Genomic DNA, 22,426 nt, shown 5'->3' with positions numbered 1-22,426 from the left:
TGTCAAGATAACTGAACATACATATCTGATGTAAATAATTATTTAGACTCTAATGTTAAATATGATACCTTAGAAAATATATATACGTAATCGCATCCACTGTGACTGTGTTAACTTTTGCCTCAGTTAAAAGCAGCATCATCAATAACATAAAAGTGAATAATCTGTGGTGAGTTTTGACTTAAAAATTAATATATAAATGTTTTGATTTGAAGTTGTTTGATGTTCAAGGGACTGGGAATAATTTCTAACTAGTAAATAAAAATTCGAATTAACTTTTACTGTCATTAAACACAACATATCTCAACACCATCCCTGGCTAAAATTGTTGATTGGTCACTATATAGCTTACCACCACTATATTTTATCATTTCTAATAAATTAGTTCGCTAGTCGTTAGCCGCTTGCACTAAGTAAAAAACAGACAATAAAAAAATTGAAAAAATTTAATAATAGCCTAATCACATTTAGTGTAGCATTGATTATTGGTATATAATTTTCTTATACAATACTTTCGTCCATTATGCTAATAAGAAAGGAAGTGGGGGATAAAGATAGAGAAATAGGAAGAGAGAGAAATATTGACATATACTAATCTTACAGTAAAAGTAATTTTCTACATCAAATTTAAAATCATATTAAGGTACTCTCAATGTGGTTGTAATTTAAACTTAGTTAACAATTAATAAAAAATGATATCATTTTATTTGCATGCCAATAAAAAAATTCAGACCAACATGTTACTAAAACGTCTACAAAAACTATCGAAAATCAACAATTTCTTGTAGAAATTGATAATAATTTAAGAGCATTGTAATTAATGTTTATTAAATAATTAATGTTTTTTGAATGATAATCTATTTCTTCATTGTATTACTGTTTGAAATTAAATACCAGCCGTATATCATTTCATTTATAATCATCTAGAGTATTTTCATAAGTGTGTCGTCAAAGATTCTCGTTGACATTTCAAATTTTAACGATGTATAACTTGTTTGCTGTAAAAAAAGGGCCACATGTCACAGGTATTCACATTGTTTCGTTAGTTTTTGATATCATTTTTCAGTTTTGTATTCAGTTTTGTCGGAGGAAAGATACTTAAAGTCAGAAACAGACAGCAAAACACGTCAGGGATATTAGAGGAAGAATAAGACATGGCCTGGTGTAAGGCACCATTCCAGATTTTGCCTGGAAAGTTTATAAATGGAAATATGGAAACATCAAGCCGAAGTATATCTAGAACTGGGGCCCCATAGTTTGTAAGTCCAGAGTCTTAAAACAGAATATTTTAATTAAAATTCCTTTTCTTTGTGTAGTCTCAACCTATCTAGGAATTTTGCTTTCTGCTTGATTGTCTGCCAAAAACCAAATAACTAATTATACGGTTGAGTGTTTAGATAACTCGCTTCCCCCAAAAAGATGTCCGGGTTCGATCCCCGGGGGCGTCTAGAGTCCGGATCAACTGCAAGTGTGGTAACGTGACGGACGTTACCGTACGCTGGCAAGCTCTCTAAAGGTAGGTACATACAAACACGCCCCCTCCCCGCCCAAGGCATATTCCATCACTGCTACACATGACCTTCCCACGACCCAAGATTGTAAAAAGACCACTATGTAGACAGAACGTCAAAATCATAAATCGGTAAACAGATTTGAGCCGCGTCCACACATGTAACAGATCACCGTATATGTATCATGATCGGCCTGTGAAAAAAAAAGTTCTGTATCAAGCAAGCGTATCAAATATGATACAATGTGCGATCGGAACTGATCCTTCCAGGAGTCGGTCTTTCGACGTCACATCAAAGAGAATACATGTGACACTGATACAGACAGTGGTTTCCCTGAACCATCACAGCACCTAGTTCTTGGTTGCACTTCCCAATCAGAGACAGAATAAGTTCTATATACGAAGGTAGCGCTAGTGTCTTGAAACGTCCAAGTGCTTCTTATATTTCATTTCAACTTGAACCCCCACGACTTTCTCTGTTGACGAAAATCCTATTATACATGCACCACATTCGATACCTTCGCGTCTTACACATTAATGTGTGATGTATGGAAATGTAACTGGTGGCAGATAACTGCAACTGGAGGGACAAGGCCACCACCATAACTATAACTAACATGATGATACAAAACCATCGGGTTGTAAACTGAAGACATGTTTGGATGATACAGAACGAATTGCCTTGCTATTGAGCGGCTGTATCATGATCGTGAAACAAATTCTGCTACCGTTACGCCGATCTAATACAAGTCTGTACATGCCTTTAGAGCAGGTAACTTGTAGTACAGAGTAACATGCAGAGGGTGGCAGAGAACGCTCTGATCGCCCTGCTACGGGCCGTGCTGGTGCTGATGGAGTGTGTGTCGTGTGTGCAGAGGGACATGCAGAGGGTGGCAGCAGAGGAGCTCTAAGAGTGCACACTGATCACCCTTGCGAGGATGGTGCTGGTGCTGATGGAGTGTGTGTCGTTTGTGCAGAGGGACATGCAGAGGGTGGCAGCAGAGGAGCTCTTAGAGTGCACACTGATCACCCTTGTGAGGATGGTGCTGCTGCTGATGGAGTGTGTGTCGTGTGTGCAGAGGGACATGCAGAGGGTGGCAGCAGAGGAGCTCTAAGAGTGCACACTGATCACCCTTGCGAGGATGGTGCTGGTGCTGATGGAGTGTGTGTCGTTTGTGCAGAGGGACATGCAGAGGGTGGCAGCAGAGGAGCTCTTAGAGTGCACACTGATCACCCTTGTGAGGATGGTGCTGGTGTTGATGGAGTGTGTGTCGTTTGTTCAGAGGGACATGCAGAGGGTGGCAGCAGAGGAGCTCTTAGAGTGCACACTGATCACCCTTGTGAGGATGGTGCTGGTGCTGATGGAGTGTGTGTCGTTTGTGCAGAGGGACATGCAGAGGGTGGCAGCAGAGGAGCTCTTAGAGTGCACACTGATCACCCTTGTGAGGATGGTGCTGGTGCTGATGGAGTGTGTGTCGTGTGTGCAGAGGGACATGCAGAGGGTGGCAGCAGAGGAGCTCTAAGAGTGCACACTGATCACCCTTGCGAGGATGGTGCTGGTGCTGATGGAGTGTGTGTCGTTTGTGCAGAGGGACATGCAGAGGGTGGCAGCAGAGGAGCTCTTAGAGTGCACACTGATCACCCTTGTGAGGATGGTGCTGGTGCTGATGGAGCGTGTGTCGTGTGTGCAGAGGGACATGCAGAGGGTGGCAGCAGAGGAGCTCTTAGAGTGCACACTGATCACCCTTGTGAGGATGGTGCTGGTGCTGATGGAGTGTGTGTCGTTTGTGCAGAGGGACATGCAGAGGGTGGCAGCAGAGGAGCTCTTAGAGTGCACACTGATCACCCTTGTGAGGATGGTGCTGGTGCTGATGGAGTGTGTGTCGTGTGTGCAGAGGGACATGCAGAGGGTGGCAGCAGAGGAGCTCTTAGAGTGCACACTGATCACCCTTGTGAGGATGGTGCTGGTGCTGATGGAGTGTGTGTCGTGTGTGCAGAGGGACATGCAGAGGGTGGCAGCAGAGGAGCTCTTAGAGTGCACACTGATCACCCTTGTGAGGATGGTACTGGTGCTGATGGAGTGTGTGTCGTTTGTGCAGAGGGACATGCAGAGGGTGGCAGCAGAGGAGCTCTTAGAGTGCACACTGATCACCCTTGTGAGGATGGTGCTGGTGCTGATTGAGTGTGTGTCGTTTGTGCAGAGGGACATGCAGAGGGTGGCAGCAGAGGAGCTCTTAGAGTGCACACTGATCACCCTTGTGAGGATGGTGCTGGTGCTGATGGAGTGTGTGTCGTGTGTGCAGAGGGACATGCAGAGGGTGGTAGCAGAGTAGCTCTTAGAGTGCACACTGATCACCCTTGTGTGGATGGTGCTGGTGCTGATGGAGTGTGTGTCGTTTGTGCAGAGGGACATGCAGAGGGTGGCAGCAGAGGAGCTCTTAGAGTGCACACTGATCACCCTTGTGAGGATGGTGCTGGTGCTGATGGAGTGTGTGTCGTTTGTGCAGAGGGACATGCAGAGGGTGGCAGCAGAGGAGCTCTTAGAGTGCACACTGATCACCCTTGTGAGGATGGTGCTGGTGCTGATGGAGTGCGTGTCGTGTGTGCAGAGGGACATGCAGAGGGTGGCAGCAGAGGAGCTCTTAGAGTGCACAATGATCACCCTTGTGAGGATGGTGCTGGTGTTGATGGAGTGCATGTCGTGTGTGCAGAGGGAGATGCATAGGGTGGCAGCAGAGGAGATCCAAGACCTGTACGCTCTGATCGCCCTGCTACGGGCCGTGCTGGTGGTGATGATGAGGGTTGGCTTCGTGGAGGTGGACGTCTGCCTCACCCCGGAGTCCAGCAACGACGTGGTGGTCATGCAGCACATAATGGATTTCGCGGTGAGTGGCTGGCAGAGCTTGCCAGCACAGGTACACAAATACCGCTTTCTTTTGGAAGTCCTCCGGGGTTACTTCGTCTTTAACATTGCGGGTATCTTTGTCAGGGCCCAGGTGAGCAACGATACAGCTCCCGTAGTAGCCTGGATAGCCAACAGAAGTTGGATAGGCATCCACCAGACCACGGGTTCACTGGGTGTTTTGAGGGTTCCCAGCATGATGTGGGAGATCGGGGAAGGCATTAGCAGTGCTTATAAAGTCTTAGGGCTCAGGACACAGCCAACCGTCTGGTTAGCTGAGTGTGGTAAAGGGGCTGAGGAGGTGACTATGCTGTGTTGGTGGCCCCAGCCGCTGGTAATTGCCGAAGCCCTAATACCCTCCCGATGAACAAAAGGGAACGATCCCTAACACTTATGTTTTTTCTTAAAGCTCTAGAATGTTTAAAAAGCGAACTGGAACTTTACTCCCACCCCACCCTATTAGGGCGCATATGTGGGAGGGGAACGTGAGAATGCCGGCCGTAAGGTCAGAATAATCTGTCAGGGACCCAAATGCAACCTCTATATGAGACCTTTTGCAGGCTCCCCGTGTGCTGGAGAACATTACAGCAGGCACCAACATGCTGTAGCACGCAGGGATACCACTGCCATCTCGAGTTACGTTTCATTCTGACCAACATTGATTATCGAAGATTCTACCACAACCTACCTCACACTTTAAAGTCAGACTGGTATGTTTATGAATAAGGGCGAATTTTTGGCCTGTTGTAGGCCAGGGAACATTTTTTTGCCACCTGCGAAACACAGGTTGATATAACTAAGGTGTGCCTCGCCATTCACAAAGGCCAAGTACACTTGTTTTAAGTGTAACAGTAGATCATGTGCTTCAGGCATGAACATGATCACACGCACAGTATACAAGGCTTCAGTTTTTAACATGTTTATATTAATTCTTCAACAATTACAATATGTGCCAATTTACTTATAGCTTTATATAAACTGTCAGAGTAATCCATTTTAATTGCGTTTGACATAAAGGCAATTTTGGTTTTTTAGTCATCTGAACACTTGCAAGGGGCAATGTGTCACCAATGTTCTGAATAAAGAGTTGGCCATCACACCCAGGGTTCACAAGCTGCGAGATGAATTGTTCTCTGATTAAAAAGGGTGTTCGTTCATTGAAAATAATATTGTTTCCAGCTACACCCCGAATCAGCGGAGACAGTGTTTGTGTGACTGTTGATGCCGGCAGCTGGGGACGCTGTGCTTCTGGCTGATCGGCTACCCCATGGCGTACGGCGTCGACCGCGGCAACTTGGTGGGGGCGGGTCCCTGGGTGCCCGAGGACACGGCGGACTGGGAGGAGGGCGTGTACGGCTGGTGCTCGGTGCTGGTGGCCACGGCCATCCTCAGCAGCGGCGTGGCGGGGCGCATGCCGCCCCTGGGCCACGCCGTGCTGGGGGTCGTCCAGGCGGCCCTGGTTCAGCCGCTGCTGCTGCACTGGGTGGACCACAAGCACGGCTGGCTCGCCTGTCGGCCCTTCGGCGCCACCAAGCTGTACTTCAAGGACGACGGCAGCGGCGGCACGGTGCACGCGGCGCCGGGGGTGGCGGCGCTGGTGGTGGTGGCGGTGCTGAGGCGGCAGCGCCGGCGGGGGCGGGATGACGCGCCGCTGGACGTGTGCTGGCGCCGGGCCGGCCACCTGACGCCCACCACTGCGGTCGCCTACGTGCTGATCCTGCTGGGGATGTCTGCGCTGACGCTGCCCAACCCCAAGTACTGGGACTGCAACGAGATCACGGTGACTCTGGAGCGTGCCGGGGTGGTCGGCACCAACTGCATGCTGGGGTGCGCGGGCGCCCTGCTCGTGGAGCTGGGGCTGCAGACGTGGACCGCGGGCGGGGCCGAGGACTGGTGGGCGCCCATGGGCATCCTGCAGGCGGGCGTGGCGGGCGTCGTCAGCAACCTGTCCGGGGCGGACGTCTACATGCCCGCGGTGAGCGTCGCGCCCTCCACGTCACTAGTGACCGTGTTAACTACTTACCGGCTATCATTGCGAGACTCGTGCATCGTTGCTAGTTCCTTGTGATCGCAGACATACATTTTGGACTATTTACTTGGATATTGTGTGCGTTTGCTGAAAATAAACTGGACTTTAAAAATTCACATGTTAAAAGGCAAGAAGAATTTAAAACACAATTTTGTAAGTATATAGTCAAAAAACACGCAAAGAAACATTTTTGGTTATCATTTTATAGCCTTTACGAAACCATTCTCTATTTTAGAGTATTTTTTAGTCGCCAAAATTTTTTTGGTACTATCTCAATTAACTGACATATAGTTTATTCATGCAGGCCCAAAATGAACTTTTTGTTAAATTTATAGACAGAAGATTGTTGATTTTCAGTATCTCCAGAGAGACTAATAGTGAATATCGGAGTGGAGATTCCTTGTTGCTCGTAGGTGGCCGTAGCGATTTGTGTGCACATAGGTGGTCATAGTGGCTGTGTTCTCGTAGATGGCCATAGCGGCTGGTGTGCTCACAGGTAGACATAGCGGCTGGTGTGCTCACAGGAAGACATAGCGGCTGGTGTGATGGTATGTGGCCAGAGTGACTGATGTGATCGCAGGTGGCCAAAGTGGCTGGAGTGCTCGCAGGTAGACATAGCGGCTAATGTGTTGGTATGTGGCTAGAGTAGCTGGCGTGATCACAGGTCGCCATACTGGCTGGAGTGCTCGCAGGTGGCCATACTGGCCGGAGTGCTTGGCGGTCTCCTGCACGGGATGCTGTACCGGCTGCTGCGCCGCACTCGCCTGGAAGACCCCGCCCACCTCGCCTCCACCCACGTGGCCTGCGGGATGCTGTCCTGTGTCCTGTCGCCCCTGCTCGAGACCCGCCAGAGCTACGACCTGGACTCCTGGACCACCACGCTCATCAAGTTCGCCTGGCAAGTGGCAGGGTTGGGTGTGGTCCTGGGCTTCACGCTGTTCCTCCAGGGCATCTTCATAGGGCTGCTGGCATGGATGGGCATCCTGCGCAGTGAGCAAGACGAGGACCAGCCGCCCAGGTGAGGTGGCCAGTTCTCTAGGAGGGCACCGTTCAAACTGCGACAAACAGTGTCAATTAACATACGTAATGATTCTCACTGATTTGCAGTAGTTTTCAAAGTTTAACGTTGGGAATGAAGAATAAGACAAAATTTAACCATGTTTTTTACTTCAGATTAACTTTATAAAAAACATTTATTCCACATTTTGATGCATTATCGATGGCAAATTCGTGATTATCCTGCGGGAATGTTTAGGTACTCAGCTACACCAGAGTGATGAGATGGATGTATGATGGATGGATGAATGTGAGAATGAATGAGATGGATGGGTAAATCCAGATGGATGTCTTAACTAGGATGGTATTATTTTATTTTCCAACAGAATACACAGATTTTATCCTTAGTTGTTTTTAGCGTGAAAACGTTTCGACCCTTCCTCCAGTTTTCGTTTCAGCTGAACTAACAATTTTGGATGCTCTGGTCGGTTGCTCTCTGTGGCAGAAGAGATACATCTCAGTATGCGGTAGTTCAACAGAAGCAGCAACATTCGGGTTGTGGTAGCCATATTGTGAGAGCGTGGCTGTGCGAGGGTCAGTAACGGACACTTTCTTTTATCCGAAAGATGTTCATGTATTGTGATGATGATGAACTTTATTTTCTAATCTTTAAATGCAGTCGTATTTGCTTTTTAATTCAAACAAAACCTATTTTGCAGCACATCTTAATAACCGCGTGGGTGTAGCTCCAAACTTCAGAGCACCGGCAGATACAAAAATGTCAAAATCCCATATCGCTTTGTTGAACGGCAGAATGCAGCTATGAGCCACCATCACCTGGGAACTCTCCCTTCAGAGATTCCTGGACCCACCTCTGATGGGGACGGATGCCAGGGAGTGTCTTGGTCCCGACTGTGTGGTCCCTGTGATTCCAGGGACCTGTCGAAGGCAGTGACCTTCCCGCAGAGACTGCAGCCGGCCATCATACAACCGCACGAGACCGTCTTGGAAGGGGAGAAGAACATCGAGGCCTCCCTGCGCATCGACCTTTGACCTCCTGGCGCGTCTGTTGGAGTCGACCCTTGATTCAGCGCCGTCACACGTCCAGAGTCTCGGCACCAATGTAGACCGCTCATGACCGAAGAGAACGAAATGTACCATGGACAGTGTGGTTACAATATTTATTTATCTCTCTTTACCAAATATGCCTGGTTATGTCATACAACTTATTAATCTCCGCGCTCACAGCCGACATAACTAACACCCAACAAGTTTATATCCGTATGCATAAGTGTACCTTTCAAAGTTCATTCTCCCAACACACACCAATTCAGCGAAACACATTGAGATTGTGTAATGTACCATTGCACTTGTACCAGTTTTCATCCTTATGTACATGTTTTATTATTGAAACATAGTCAATTGTAAACATCACTAGTCAACAATTCTATCGTTAAAAGAACTAGAGAAAAGCTTATCACAACTTATCGCAGTGATTGTCGATCGACGAGTGGCTACTTCACATAAAAGGAGCAGTGCTTCACTACAGGACACTTTTGAACATTCTGCTGAATGAACGAACTTTAGCCATTTTAGCCACATCATATTTCCCAGGGTAGATCTTTAATATGCGACTGAAGTCACACTGTAGAAAAGGTAAGAACTTATTATTATTCTTTCAAAAGAATAAATTTATTTTGGGGGAAGGGGGTGCATTCCTGTTCATTCCACTTCTGCCACTGTTGGAGGGTATGCAGACAGTCGCTCTGTCAAAGAAACCAATATCCTTGTTGAAGGCATTGTTTAAGTTACCAATGTTGTAAATACCTCTCAGATTGGGATCTGGCAAAGCGACCAGTTTCTCAAGAGATAGAAACTGGCAATATGTCAGAGCAGTGATGTTATTGGGACCAGAGCTCAAGATGCACAGGGAACTAGAGTTCAGGGCAGCTTTCACCTGCCCTAGAAAGGCATAAAGTTCTTCGAAAGTGATGGTTTGTTCGTCAATAACGACCTTGTTCAAGCGAGTCTTAAACCACTTAACTCCAGCTTACCAAAGTCTGTTACACAATCACTATGAATGTGAATTAATCTACTACAACTGGCAAGTAAACGCTCTTGGACTCTAATAAATTTGGTTTTATATAGCTCTGAAGATAGTTCTGTATGAGCTGCCTTGGTGACAAAATATATAAAACACAGGGCTAGGATTTCATAATTTCACCACCCTCCCCCCTCTTTCCCAAGGAACACGGCTAATTTAAACAGAAATGACCAGCATAATAAATACCTAATTTGGCAAACCTTAATGTGCCCTATGTGCTGCGAGGTATGGAACTTTTATTTGCAAGAATCCCAAAAAAACGCTTCCTTATTATTCCTCTAATTTTCTAAACTACATAAAAATGAATTTTCTTGTGTAAGTGGCTTGTAGTGAGATCAGGTAAACAATATGATTTTGCAAGTAAAACCAAGTGTTAAGGACTACTTTGGTGAGCCAAACTCAAATCAAGTCATTTATTCTCTCTCGAAACATTTTATTATTGACTTATCAACCATCAGGATTTCATCAAAAGCAAAGGACATAATAGCCGGTGTGTAACAAACTTTTTAATTTTTAAGGTCTTGCCAAGATCGCAATAAAGTCATACATATGTTTAATAAATCAAGTTATTTTGAGGAAAATTACAAGTCTAATGCTTATAAATTTAAAATGTAGTTCGAAACATATCTGACTCGATCATCAGTCTTAAAAAATATAACTTCTGAAATGCAACAATTTACTTGGATTGAGAGACTGTTATCTTGCAATTACTAGTCCTATTGGAATTATTAGTCAATCTAGGAGAGAACATGTGCAGTTTCACAGTTGAGCAAAAAAAAAAAAAAAACATTTGACTGGATGTGTGCAATGCAATCAATATTTACATACACTAACAGCTCAGCTGTTATGGCTTCGAGAGAGACAGTGCATATATTGCAGACTTCTAATTTGAGGAATTCTTTGCAAAAATAGGGTCACTGAAATTGAGTGGCTATATCAATCGTCTCCCACCAAGGATATCTGGGTTTGAAACGGGATTTTCGCAAGTGAAAAACAAAACATGGCAGGCATTGTTGTGAGCTTGCAAGTTTTCTAAATGCTCTCTCGTTTCCCCTACGTATTCGATCCATCGCTGTTTCATCACGTGATGCCACCTCAGATTTGCCTATGGTGATCTGTTCGATGTGTTATCAACCATTTCAGCTCCAATATTTTCATCCAGTGTGGTCAGCGTAGACACTGCATAAAACACTGCTGAATATTTGATTTTTGTTTTTTAAAGACTTGTGTTATTAATTAGTGTGTTACGTTACACTAATTGAAATATCAGATGCCACCAACAAACTGACAAACGAAAACACGATCTTCAATCATGTGCTTACATGGCAGATAAAAATGTTGTATCAAAATGTGGTGTAATGAATACGAATGTGTAATAACACGAATTCTTTCGCCTCTAGTAATGAGTTTTATTACCCTTTTGTAAATCAATCTACTGACGTAGCTTTAGCCACTGTGTACCAGCCAGTGATGTGTAAACATCCAACCTCGGCAACGAGAAAATTTCCTGTGTTCCGTTGTTGTTAATGCTGCAAATAAACTTTTCGACAAGGACATTTATTAAAATACGGTCCATCTGGTTAAAATTAATCAAAAAGTTAATGCTTCAAAGTTTCCGCACACGCTAGAAGTCATATACTTCTATGGCATTACTAAAATATTAACCTGAAACATTTTAAAACACACATTATAACACTAAGTATGTGTATATTTGTTTTTGCTTCAACGACTGCACCTACTACCAAAACAAATTACAATGCAACTGCACGAGCCACAGCAAGGCACGCCAGGCAGCGGCTAGCGGGGTGCAGAAACACGCGGGTCCCTCCAGCTACACGCAGGCGCAGGAGGGAGTGGACGGGTCTAGCGACTAGAAGACGCTGAGGCGGGGCTGTCCGTACATCGCCGGGACGCTGTCTGCCCTCTCCTGCGGCCTGGCGTCCATCAGGTCCTCTTCCTGGGGGTCGTCGGGCGGCTGCTGTACCTCGTCCTCCTGGGGCCTGCGGGTCAGAGGTCACGTCAGGGCAGGCGGGGCTGTCCAGGCGTAGCTAAGGTGACTGGCGCCCCTGGCGGGGGCCATCCCTGCCACCCGCCTGCTACGCCACTGCCAAGGGACCCGGGGCAGATATATTTATGACGTGATAACGTCTTATAAAATCGATGAACGCCGGCTGGATGCACGGAAAAAGCATGACTCATTGTCACGTTCCGCCTGAGCCGAGCGTGCAAGAACCGTCCAACCACCGTGCGAGAAAATCTTCCATAATATCAAACAGGTTAATGCGGGCTTTTCAAAAGCAGCAATGTAAAAAAAAAATATTTACTTATTTGTCCAATTTCGTCATTTAAAAATTAACAATTAATCAACATTGATTTGTTTTCAGTTTATTTCTATAACTAATTGTTCGTGATTATACTTTTAAACAAATTTGCAAAAAATTTTAATTTTACAAAAAACTGTAAATAATATTTGAAAGTTAAATAGTATGCAATTTTTCATCAATGTTTCCTTATGACCTTATCACGTAAAATTATTGTCTGTAAACCGACTTTGCAGATAACCCCCTTTTTCTTCTTCTTCAGTTCTCAACCTCCCCTCCCCCACAGGGACAAGTACTCTCGAAGTGGAGTGGTATCATGACCTAAGCACATTGTCTTGTCGACAATGGGTCCATTACAATTTTTTTTTAAGATGAGATGAGCACAGAGCACTGATGCAAAGTTCGCCAAAAAGGCCCGCTGGCGGAAAGTCTGGACTAGTCCTCGCTGGCTGCAGGTGTGATCTTCAACGACCTCGGCCCTAGATGTCGTGGGGACCACGTGACAGACTGGGGAACACTCGGTCCAGACCACTACTGTGGTAAGAAGCGGTGAATATATCCATGGTGCACAAGGCACTAACAACTTAAACTTCCATTCTTTCACCAAGTTGACCAATATAAATTCTAACCAGGTACTGTAACTGGCATTATGATGTCAAATTTAACATTGCACACACAAAATAAAAATAAAATATTTTCTGAAGTTAGATATCTTTAGGCGCGTTACAAAAATAATGATGAGAGTGAAATTTTACTATGTCCGCGCATCATTCAACGAAATTTCCACAGGATGAAAAAAAAGGCTATAAATAAAAAATAGCTACAAACAAATAAAAATAATATAGGTGTACTAATAAATCTTATTCTTAAGCAATTGATATTGAATAATGGTCCTTATGGAAGACGTCGGCGAGGCCGGGTGACGGATGAAAGTACCGGCGCTGCAGCACGCCCCTCGTGCTGCGCAGATTGCCCGACATGGCGAGCACGCCCATGAGGATGCCGTACACCACCAGGGAGGTGCCGATCACGACGGACAGCCCGGCCAGCTGCCAGGCCAGGTCGAAGACGATGTCGTGGTAGTGGCCCAGCCCCATCTCCCGGGAGCCGACCAGCGGGGGCAGCACGCAGGACAGCACCCCGCAGCTGAGGTGCACGGCGATGACGTGCACCGGGTCCTCCATGTCGGAGCGCAGCATCACGCGGTACACCAGTCCGTGCACCACACCGCCCAGGACTCCCAGTGCCAGCGCCACCTGCGAGCATGCGTGCCGCTCGGCCATGAGGTAGACCTGGGTATAAGAGGCCCTGCATGACCAGGAATACCACAGACTGGCATCATGCGGTACACCAGCCCGTGCACCACGCCGCCCAGGACTCCCAGTCCCAGCGCCACCTGCGAGCATGCGTGCCGCTCGGCCATGAGGTAGACCTGGGTATAAGAGGCCCTGCATGACCAGGAACAGCACAGGCTAGCTACACGCGGTACACCAGCCCGTGCGCCACGCCGCCCAGGACTACCAGTGCCAGGGCCACCTGAGAGCATGCGTGCTGCTCGGCCATGAGGTAGTCCTGGGTATAAGAGGCCCTGCATGACCAGGAACAGCACAGGCTGGCATCACGCGGTACACCAGCCCGTGCGCCATGCCACCCAGGACTACCAGTCCCAGCGCCACCTGCGAGCATGCGTGCCGCTCGGCCATGAGGTAGTCCTGGGTATAAGAGGCCCTGCATGACCAGGAACAGCACAGGCTGGCATCATGCGGTACACCAGCCCGTGCGCCACGCCGCCCAGGACTACCAGTCCCAGCGCCACCTGCGAGCATGCGTGCCACTCGGCCATAAGGTAGACCTGGGTATAAGAGGCCCTGCATGACCAGGAACAGCACAGGCTGGCATCACGCGGTACACCAGCCCGTGCGCCACGCCGCTCAGGACTCCCAGTGCCAGCGCCACCTGCGAGCATGCGTGCCACTCGGCCATGAGGTAGACCTGGGTATAAGAGGCCCTGCATGACCAGGAACACCACAGGCTGGCATCATGTGGTACACCAGCCCGTGCACCACGCCGCCCAGGACTCCCAGTGCCAGGGCCACCTGCGAGCATGCGTGCCGCTCGGCCATGAGGTAGACCTAGGTATAAGAGGCCCTGCATGACCAGGAACACCACAGGCTAGGTCCACGCGGTACACCAGCCCGTGCATGAGGGATCACAGTTCAGGAAGAAGAAAAAAATACTAAAATTCGAAAGTCTGCAAAGAAAAATCATGATCGTAATTATTATATATTCGAATCGTTAGACGAAGACTCTAAGATCATCGATAGTACGTAATTATTGTATATCGATATGAGTAACACAGACTTGTTATTCATACAATTTTCTTTATTTCCCTACAAACTTATTAATTAATAATTATATCAAAACTAAGTGTTCTGAGTCTTAAAACAGATCATCATTTTCTTTGCTGGAATAAAATATTTACTTCATCTTTGGAATTTTTTGTCTCACTATTTAGCATGCTCTAGCCACAGTTGCCCTTCTCTCACCACGTAACGTTTCCCCTACTCCCTTACACCCCCAACTTCCCCCTGGTCACCCCCAGGGAACTCCAAATGTCATCTCTCAATTCCGCCTCTCTGCGGCCCCCGGCTCAGACTCAATACCCACCCCAATCCTACGCCACCTACCCCGGAAAGCCATCGTCTTCCTCACCAAGCTCATCAACGCCATGTTCATCCACTGCCACTTCCCCTCCTCTTGGAAGACAGCCATCGTCTGCCCCATCCCCAAACCTGGCAAACCACCGACCCTCCCCTCATCCTACCGACCAATCTCTCTCCTTCCAATCCTATCAAAGGTCGCGGAAAGGACCATCCTGCAACGCCTCCTCCTTGTCGTCACTGACCACAACCTTCTCCCCAATCACCAGTTCGGCTTCCGTCCCCACCACTCCATATCCCATGCCATCGCCCGGGTGGAACTGCTGGTGGTACAGGGCTTCTCCCGGCGGCAACACACGGGCATGGTGCTCTTCGACCTCGCACGAGCCTTTGACTCTGTCCCACACGCTCAACTCATCTGCCGCCTATCCGCCAACGCAATCCCCCCGCACCTGACCCGCCTTCTCTGCTCTTTCCTGGAGGACCGCTCTTTCCAGGTGAGAGTGGAGAACATCCTCTCTGAGCCCCGACCCATCCAGGCTGGTGTCCCCCAAGGCGCCATTCTGAGCCCCATCCTGTTCATCCTCCACATTGCAGACCTCACCCCTCCACCTGACACCTACCTCGTCCAATACACTGACGATACATGCCTCCTCGCCTCCTCTGTCTCTGAGCCGTTGCTCAGGGATCGCCTCAGTCGTGGACTCACTTCCCTGAACACCCAATTCCTAGCGCACGGCATCGGGATCAACCACACCAAAACCAATGCCATCCTGTTCTCCAGATACCACCCACGCCATGACCATCCCCCCAGAATCACCCAACACACTATCCCTTGGTCACCAACCATCCGCTACCTGGGAGTGACACTGGACGCATAATTCACATTCCTCCCGCATCTCAACAGTATATGTGCCAAAACCAGAGCAGTCATGGGACAACTAGCCCCAGTCCTCCGCCCCACCTCCGGCACTTCCCTCCATAACAGAATCACTGTCTATCGCACCCACGTTATCTCCCACCTCATATACGCCTGTCCCACCTGGTCTCACTCATCCCTCTACAACCTAAGACCTATCACCAGGACGTACTTCCTTGGCACCCGTCTGATCCTGGGGCTTCCCCGCGCCACCCCCCGGCAAGAACTCTTACATGAAGCCAGTCTTCCCCACATCCACGACACCATCTCCAAAACCACCAAGAAATTCGTCCACAAATGCTCCCACAACCTCAACCCCCTCATCAGACAGATCACTGACCCTCCCCTCAACTCACCTCACCCCAGAAGACCGCTCTTCACGACGGATTATCTCCAGGCAGAGGACTCCACCGACGAGGACGACATCGACCCAGTGGGAGGGGCCGGTGGCTAACCCTGGGGATCAGCACAGCTACAAGAAGGCACTGCGGAACCAATCACACCGCGGTACTGCACCACTCTCTACCTGACCACCCCACCGAAACGCAGATCCCTACGCCGGCCGCTAGGACCGGGCCCGAGCCAACGGACCCGGCCACACCATCACATCATCACCACCCTCACCACCAAATGTAAATAGACACTTCACCTCACACAAATCACTTGCCCCCAAGGAATTGAATGTTGGAAGGGACAAAAATGTATGAATCTTTAATTGTAAATACCTTAATGTAAGTGTATCAGATGTTTTCTTCCATGTTTTTCTATTTGTATTCTCTTTTTTATAATAAGAGCTAATTTTTGGCGGGGCGAACCCCCTGGCGGGGGGTCTCCCATTAAAAAAAAACAATAGAAATGATGCTCTTCTTCGTTGTATTACTTCAACTGCCTTATTAGGTTCAGTGGGATCACAATATGTCTTCATAAGTATATAGTCCTTCACCTTTTTGCTTCTTTAAGTACCTTTAATTACCTTTAATTAAATTGCTGTGAAGTATTTTCCTGCCAAAGATGTCAAATCTTTTTCGTCGAAAACAAAATACAACAGACATTCCCTTTGTTTGCAAGTTCCTCATAGAAAAACGCAATGTCAAGTCCCTCCACTAAGTTTACAAAAGCTTTCTAAGGTCTTTGACTTTGCAAAACTCTGCAGCGTGCTCTCACTTTAAGTTATACAAATTAACGTAAAACTAGTTGAGAAGTTTTGACTTAGTCATTTGGCATACCAAAGGACCAAGATCCGATCCCCGGCTGAAGAGGGAATTGCCACATGTGTGGGAATTCCCTCCACAGGTTCAGGCCACAGTTTTGTTATTTTACTGTAGAAGGCAAGAGCGAACTACCAGAAAATCATCTCGTATAGTCTTTCCAGGTCATGTTGTGTCAGTCTCCTCACAGTGATATCTGGGAAACCATATCAGTCCCACTTGTTTTGGGTGAAAAAAGACACCTCCTTTCCTGCCTTCTTTCCAGGTCATGTCGTGTCAGTCTCCTTACAGTGATAGCTGGGAAACCATATCAGTCCCACTTTTTTTTTTGGGTGAAAAAAGACACCTCCTTTCCTGACTTCTTTCCAGGTCATGTCGTGTCAGTCTCCTCACAGTGACAGCTGGGAATCCATATCAGTCCCACTTGTTTTGGGTGAAAAAAGACACCTCCTTTCCTGCCTTCTTTCCAGATCATGTCGTGTCAGTCTCCTCGCAGTGATATCTGGGAATCCATATCAGCCACCATGCTCACCACACTTGTTTTTGGTGAAAAAGCACGCCTTCTTTTCTGCCTTCAATTAATCGTCCTTGTTCTGGTTTTACGGGGAGCGGGCACTCACCGCAGGGATGTACACGTCGGCGCCCGCGGACAGGATCACGACGCCGGCCGTGCCCGCCTGCATGAGGCTGACGGGCGCCCAGCGGCGCGCGCGCGGGACGAACACCCACGACTGCAGCGCCAGCTCGGCCAGCAAGCCACCCGCGCCGCCCGCCAGGCTGTTGGTCAACACCGCGGCGGCGAAGTTGAGCGGTGGGGGGCGGTTGACCGCGTACCCGGGCACCGGCAGCGCGGCGGCGGCCAGGCCGCACGCGACCAGGACGTAGGCGACCCCGGCGGTGGGCGGCGGGCGGCCGGCCAGCCCCCAGCACGGGGCCGGCTGGGCGTCGCGAGGCAGCTGCCGCCCCAGCGCCGTCGCCACCACCAACGCCCCCACGCCCGCCGACGTGTGGATGATGGCGCCACCGCCCAGGTCCTTGTAGTCGGTGGGCGTGTGGCTGATGTGCCTCTTGTCCAGCCAGCCCGTGCTGGAGGCGGTCCAGTGCAGCAGCAGCGGCTGCAGCAGGCCCGCGTGCACGGCAGTGACCGCGGCGTGGGCGCCCCTGGGCAGGCGGCCGGCGGCCACGCTGCTGGTGAGGGCCGTGGCCACCAGCACCGAGCACCAGCCCTGCACGGCCAGGGCCCAGTCGGAGGGGCAGCGCGGCGCCCAGGGCCCCGTGCCCACCATGCCGTCCACCGACTCGCCGAAGGCCACGGGGTAGCCGAGCAGCCAGTAGCACACGGACCCCACCTGCAACTCCACAAGGGAAGCCTTCTTTTCACAGACGAGAGAGCCGAAACCCGAAGTTCCCCGAAGCTCATGCCTTTTTTCCGTATCTTTAATGTAGCTATCCTAACCAAATAACCGTCCACAATGTTTTAAAGTATTTATAATGTAGCTAACCTAACCTAATTGACCATTATTAATCATGAGTTACAATAAACAAAACAAAAACGAAGATGCACGATCGGAGGTTTGGCTCTCTCGTCTGTGAAAGGAAGGCTTCCCACTCTACATAGCTGGCACCAGTAAAGAGACAGCGCCGCCAAGAACAATTCAAGACCGTACAGGGCAGGTTTGTGCATCCCACGAGAATACCTTGAGCAAAATAAAGGTTATAATATCAGTTTTAGTACTTTCGCTGCTTGTCCTTCTCATAATTCGGGAGAGTGATATGCACACTATTATTACAAGGGATTTTATGGGTGCAAACCGAATAACACAATAGTTTGGTGACCCAGATAGTTAGGCGAGAAAGAGAGAGATTTGTTTATGAGTGGGAGGAATTTCACATCTAGAGACTTTAATGAATGTGACACAAAACAATTATGTGTTGGTTGGTTGGTTGTGACTTGTGTAAGAATATTATTTTTTGTGAAAGACATCCGTTTGTCACAACTTTTCCCATAGCGACAAAAATAATACATGATTTGTGTGGGGTAAACATAAATGTTTAATGTCGGTATATTACGAGATATTGTACATAGAAGCTTTGATGTAACGTATCAAGTGTAACATTGGAATTTATTCAGAAATATATTAGTTTGGCTACAACATTAGCAATGAATTTGCACTACGATATTTAATGAATTTTCTAGGAATCAATTAGTTTTTGCAACTTTTAATAACTACGATACTCATTCAATGTGAATTGAGCTAACAATAAATCCCAGACAATACTTAGGGACACGAGGAAAGCGGGGAGGTGCTTGTTCAGTCTCAAGACCACCCTCCAAGGAACTTGCTGATCAGCTACCATCATTCCGCGCGTTTCGCATTGGATCTTATTGCCTTGCATTAATAAACCCAATAGAAGTTTTTAGATACTGCATCTGAAAAGGTTGTTGGAGCATTCTGTCAGTATGTGTCATCTAGTGGGAGATTTGATGTCAAATTAATGACCCATACAAGGGCATACCAATTTCGACACTGAGGTTAAGGGGCATTATTTTTGGAATAGAACCTTTTTCTTGTGAGACGTAAGTCCGTTGTTTCATACAATAACTAACAATAAAAGGAAGAACATCACCTTTTAACAAATATATTTGAACAATAGTTTGTGAGGATTATTTACAAAGTTTTAAGCTGCTGCTACTAACATTTATTTTTTTCAAGTTCTGAAAAGGAGTGGGGACAAATGCACCCTCTCCAACTCTTAGATACGCCCTTGGCCTGGTAGAAAGTGCACCTTTCTGAGCAAGGCAAGACCAGCAGAGAATGTGCTCACCAGGGTGGGGGGGGGGGGGGGAGGTACCCCAGTGCATACGAGGTCCCACACAACCCGAAGTCTAGGAAATGCTGTTGCAGCAACAATTTTGCCATGGGCCATTGCTCCCCTCCTTTGAGAGTGGTCCTCACATCTACCTCCTCGCGGTACCGAAGTGAGCTCTGCTGGGGTGTCCTCCTCCCTCGATATCTGCAGATGTTGGGAAGAGGTATCTGGTGAGGTGGAAAAGCCCTCTCTATGAGCAACAGCAGATGGTTTATAAACTTTACCTGAGGGTCCTCGGGCCGTCGGGTCCCAAATAACTTTGCTCGTTGTTAAGAACCAACGGTGTGATGGCATATGTTAGTCTGTGCGCGGCTTCTGCCGTGGAAACGGACGCAACCTGACTTGAAAGAATGCTGTTAAGTTCTGGGACACCAGAGCCGGTGTGGAATCTGAGGGGCTGGCCATACGGGAGGCGTTTCGGACCGCAGCAGTTACCATAACAGACCGCACAAGCCCACAAGGCAGTGGTGCGGGGCGACCACTGTTGACACTGCGATTCCCCACTGAGGTTTCCTCTACTGGCCGAGGTCACACAGTGGAATCGCTTTGGCGGTTGGTGGCTTAGAGCCTCGAGAAGTCTCCACTCCGATAAGCGGCGGATGTAGTGAGCGGCGAATCAGCTTCGGGACTAGACCGGACAGGCAGTAGAAGTTGGATGGACTTGGACCAGGCCACAGGATCTTTGGGGGCTGAGGGGTGCCCGAGGTGTGGTAGGGTTGGTAAAGTGCCATGTGATACTCTTGGGATTGGGTATCCCGTGAGTCAAGCCTAATTGAGTCATGGGGGAGAGGATGGCCTCTCGTATCTTCTCATCAAATATCTCCAAGTTGCGGTGAAATGACGCGTTCACATCCCTCCGGCTGTAGGGTGCTCATGCTGGTGGCGATCCAGCACTCAACGAGGACTCACGAGGGTTGTTGCTGTGTGGACCAGCCAGCACCCCTGGTACCAGCAGAAGGCGCACCTCCTCTGTCCCAGCGGGGCACGGGGGACCCGGCTCACCGCGAAGTCCAAGAGGTGCTGCTGCAGCACCGCGTTCCCGCTCTGCTCCGGGGAGAGGCAGGCGTGGGTGTCCGCGAAGCCGGCCCTCAGCAGCATCACCAGCATCATGCGGATGAAGGTGGCCAGCGCGAACATCTCGTCGTCCTCGGTCCTCGGGCAGGCCCACGCGTCGCCGCCGGCGTCCATCTGCGCTCCCAGCGGGGCGCCCTCGTGCTCGTCCCTGTCACCTCGCTTGTTCCTCAGCGGTACCTGGGACACAGGGCGGTTACCTGGGAGAGCGGAGGTGAGCTTGGCCGTGCGAACCCAGAGTTTCCGTGGTGATTCCTCTGCGCCACGCTCTGTGCCGAGCGCGGACCGACGAGGCTGTAGACCGTCTCGTTTACCAGACTGAAATGTTTTGTTTGTTCACAAGTGGTTCTCTGAGGCACCTTATTTTGATGTGATAACGTCTTATAAAACAAGGAACGCCTACTGCAAGCACAAAAAAAGGATTACTCATTTTCACGTTCCGCCTGAGCCGAGCGTGCAAGAACCGGCCAACCACCGTGCAAGAAAATCTTCTGTAATACCAAATAGGTTAAGGCGGGCTTTTTAACTAATTTTTCGTGATTATATTTAAATTAAATTGGCCAAAACTGTAAATAATATTTGAAAATAATAAAGTATGCAATTTTTCATCAATGTTTTCTTATGATGTTATCACGTTAAATTATCTTCCGTAAACCGACTTTACAGACAACACCCTTTTTTAATTATGATTTTTTACTACATTCAGGAGGAGGATTTTCAATTCAAGTTGAGCTATTTGGCCAACCGAAGCACATTTCAGTGAATTCTTCTTGGTATTCAGTAACAAAAAAAAATTCCTAAATTTTTTTAAAATTTTCCAATAGTGTGTACTTATACAGTTAAGAACCTTTCAAGGCCAACTCGTACTTCATTTTGGTATTGTTTGCACAGAGTTTTGTGGCTCGGACATTAGGTAACAGTTGTTTTAATTTGCGTACGCAACTGTCTTCTTTCAGAAATGTGAAAAGTAACTAGCATGTTATAAATGCATGGCAACATGTAAGTTTTATGGTTTTTTTATTGGCGTAGAAGATGAGCGCATTGATTCGATATACGTTACTGTGTACCCGGATCAGCTCGCGAGCTGTGATCCAGGCCTTGACACTTGATGTACACAAGGGCCTGAACGCAGTGACCTTCGTGACTGGTCTAGCTGATGCGCCGACTCGAAAACTGAAGACGGCCGCGACCGTCGGCTGTCGTCTATTCTGCTCGGCTGCCGATGGGAAGGTTATATTTATTTTAGTTTTGTAAATCACTCTAATTCTTCTAACAGCTTTACGTCCGGTTTATGTAATTTTATTGCACTTCACCTTGTTAAATTATATGCATTCATTACTAAAACTCGTCGTACTTTCACGACATTTCCTCTTCTCCGTGCCTCTATGACCACCGCCCTCATGACAGGGGTTGGACTTCCCATGGTAAAACCATTACAGAAAGAACAAGTGAATAAATGAATCAGTCTTTAATGTTTCGTCAGCATCAGGACATTTGAGGTGATTGGGGGTGGGTAATATTCTTAAAAAGGGGCTTTTACGTGAAGTAAAAAAAAATGGTTGTCTGTAAAGTCGGTTTACGGACGATAGTTAAACGTGACGTCATAACAAAACATTGATGAAATGATAGTTTATTTAAAGTACTAAATTTAAAAGCTACTTTTGAAAAGCCTGCCTTAACCTATTTAATATAATAGTAGATTCATAGGCCAATCGAGTGGAAGAGAGATAGATGCGGCGAAAGCGTACAATGAGCGTAACGGGACACAGCGTAACGGGACAATGTGCGTAACGGGACACTTTTCCGTCCGTGCAGCCGGCGTTCATCGATTTATT

At 48.0% G+C, this 22,426-nt stretch overlaps 2 protein-coding genes across 2 annotated transcripts; one reads left to right on the top strand and one right to left on the bottom strand.

Moving 5' to 3' along the window:
• Window positions 1-6,129: 6,129 nt before the first annotated feature.
• LOC134533489 (uncharacterized) lies at window positions 6,130-10,328 on the top strand. Its single transcript, XM_063371013.1, has 3 exons — window positions 6,130-6,387; window positions 7,134-7,459; window positions 8,373-10,328. Exons 1-3 carry the CDS (start codon window positions 6,139-6,141, stop codon window positions 8,488-8,490), a joined length of 693 nt encoding a protein of 230 aa, XP_063227083.1. The 5' UTR covers window positions 6,130-6,138; the 3' UTR covers window positions 8,491-10,328.
• Window positions 10,329-14,713: 4,385 nt separating this feature from the next.
• On the bottom strand, window positions 14,714-22,014 carry LOC134533369 (uncharacterized). Its single transcript, XM_063370889.1, has 4 exons — window positions 21,946-22,014; window positions 20,430-20,771; window positions 17,270-17,998; window positions 14,714-14,947 (listed from the first exon to the last, which is right to left on the bottom strand). The coding sequence occupies exons 1-4, from the start codon at window positions 22,012-22,014 to the stop codon at window positions 14,714-14,716; spliced, it is 1,374 nt and encodes a 457-aa protein (XP_063226959.1).
• Window positions 22,015-22,426: the final 412 nt, after the last annotated feature.

Source organism: Bacillus rossius, chromosome 6 (genome assembly GCF_032445375.1).
Source record: "Bacillus rossius redtenbacheri isolate Brsri chromosome 6, Brsri_v3, whole genome shotgun sequence".
Taxonomy (NCBI): Eukaryota; Metazoa; Arthropoda; class Insecta; order Phasmatodea; family Bacillidae; genus Bacillus; species Bacillus rossius.
The sequence above is the reverse complement of the archived record's forward strand: the minus strand, read 5'-3'. Positions and strand labels throughout refer to the sequence as shown.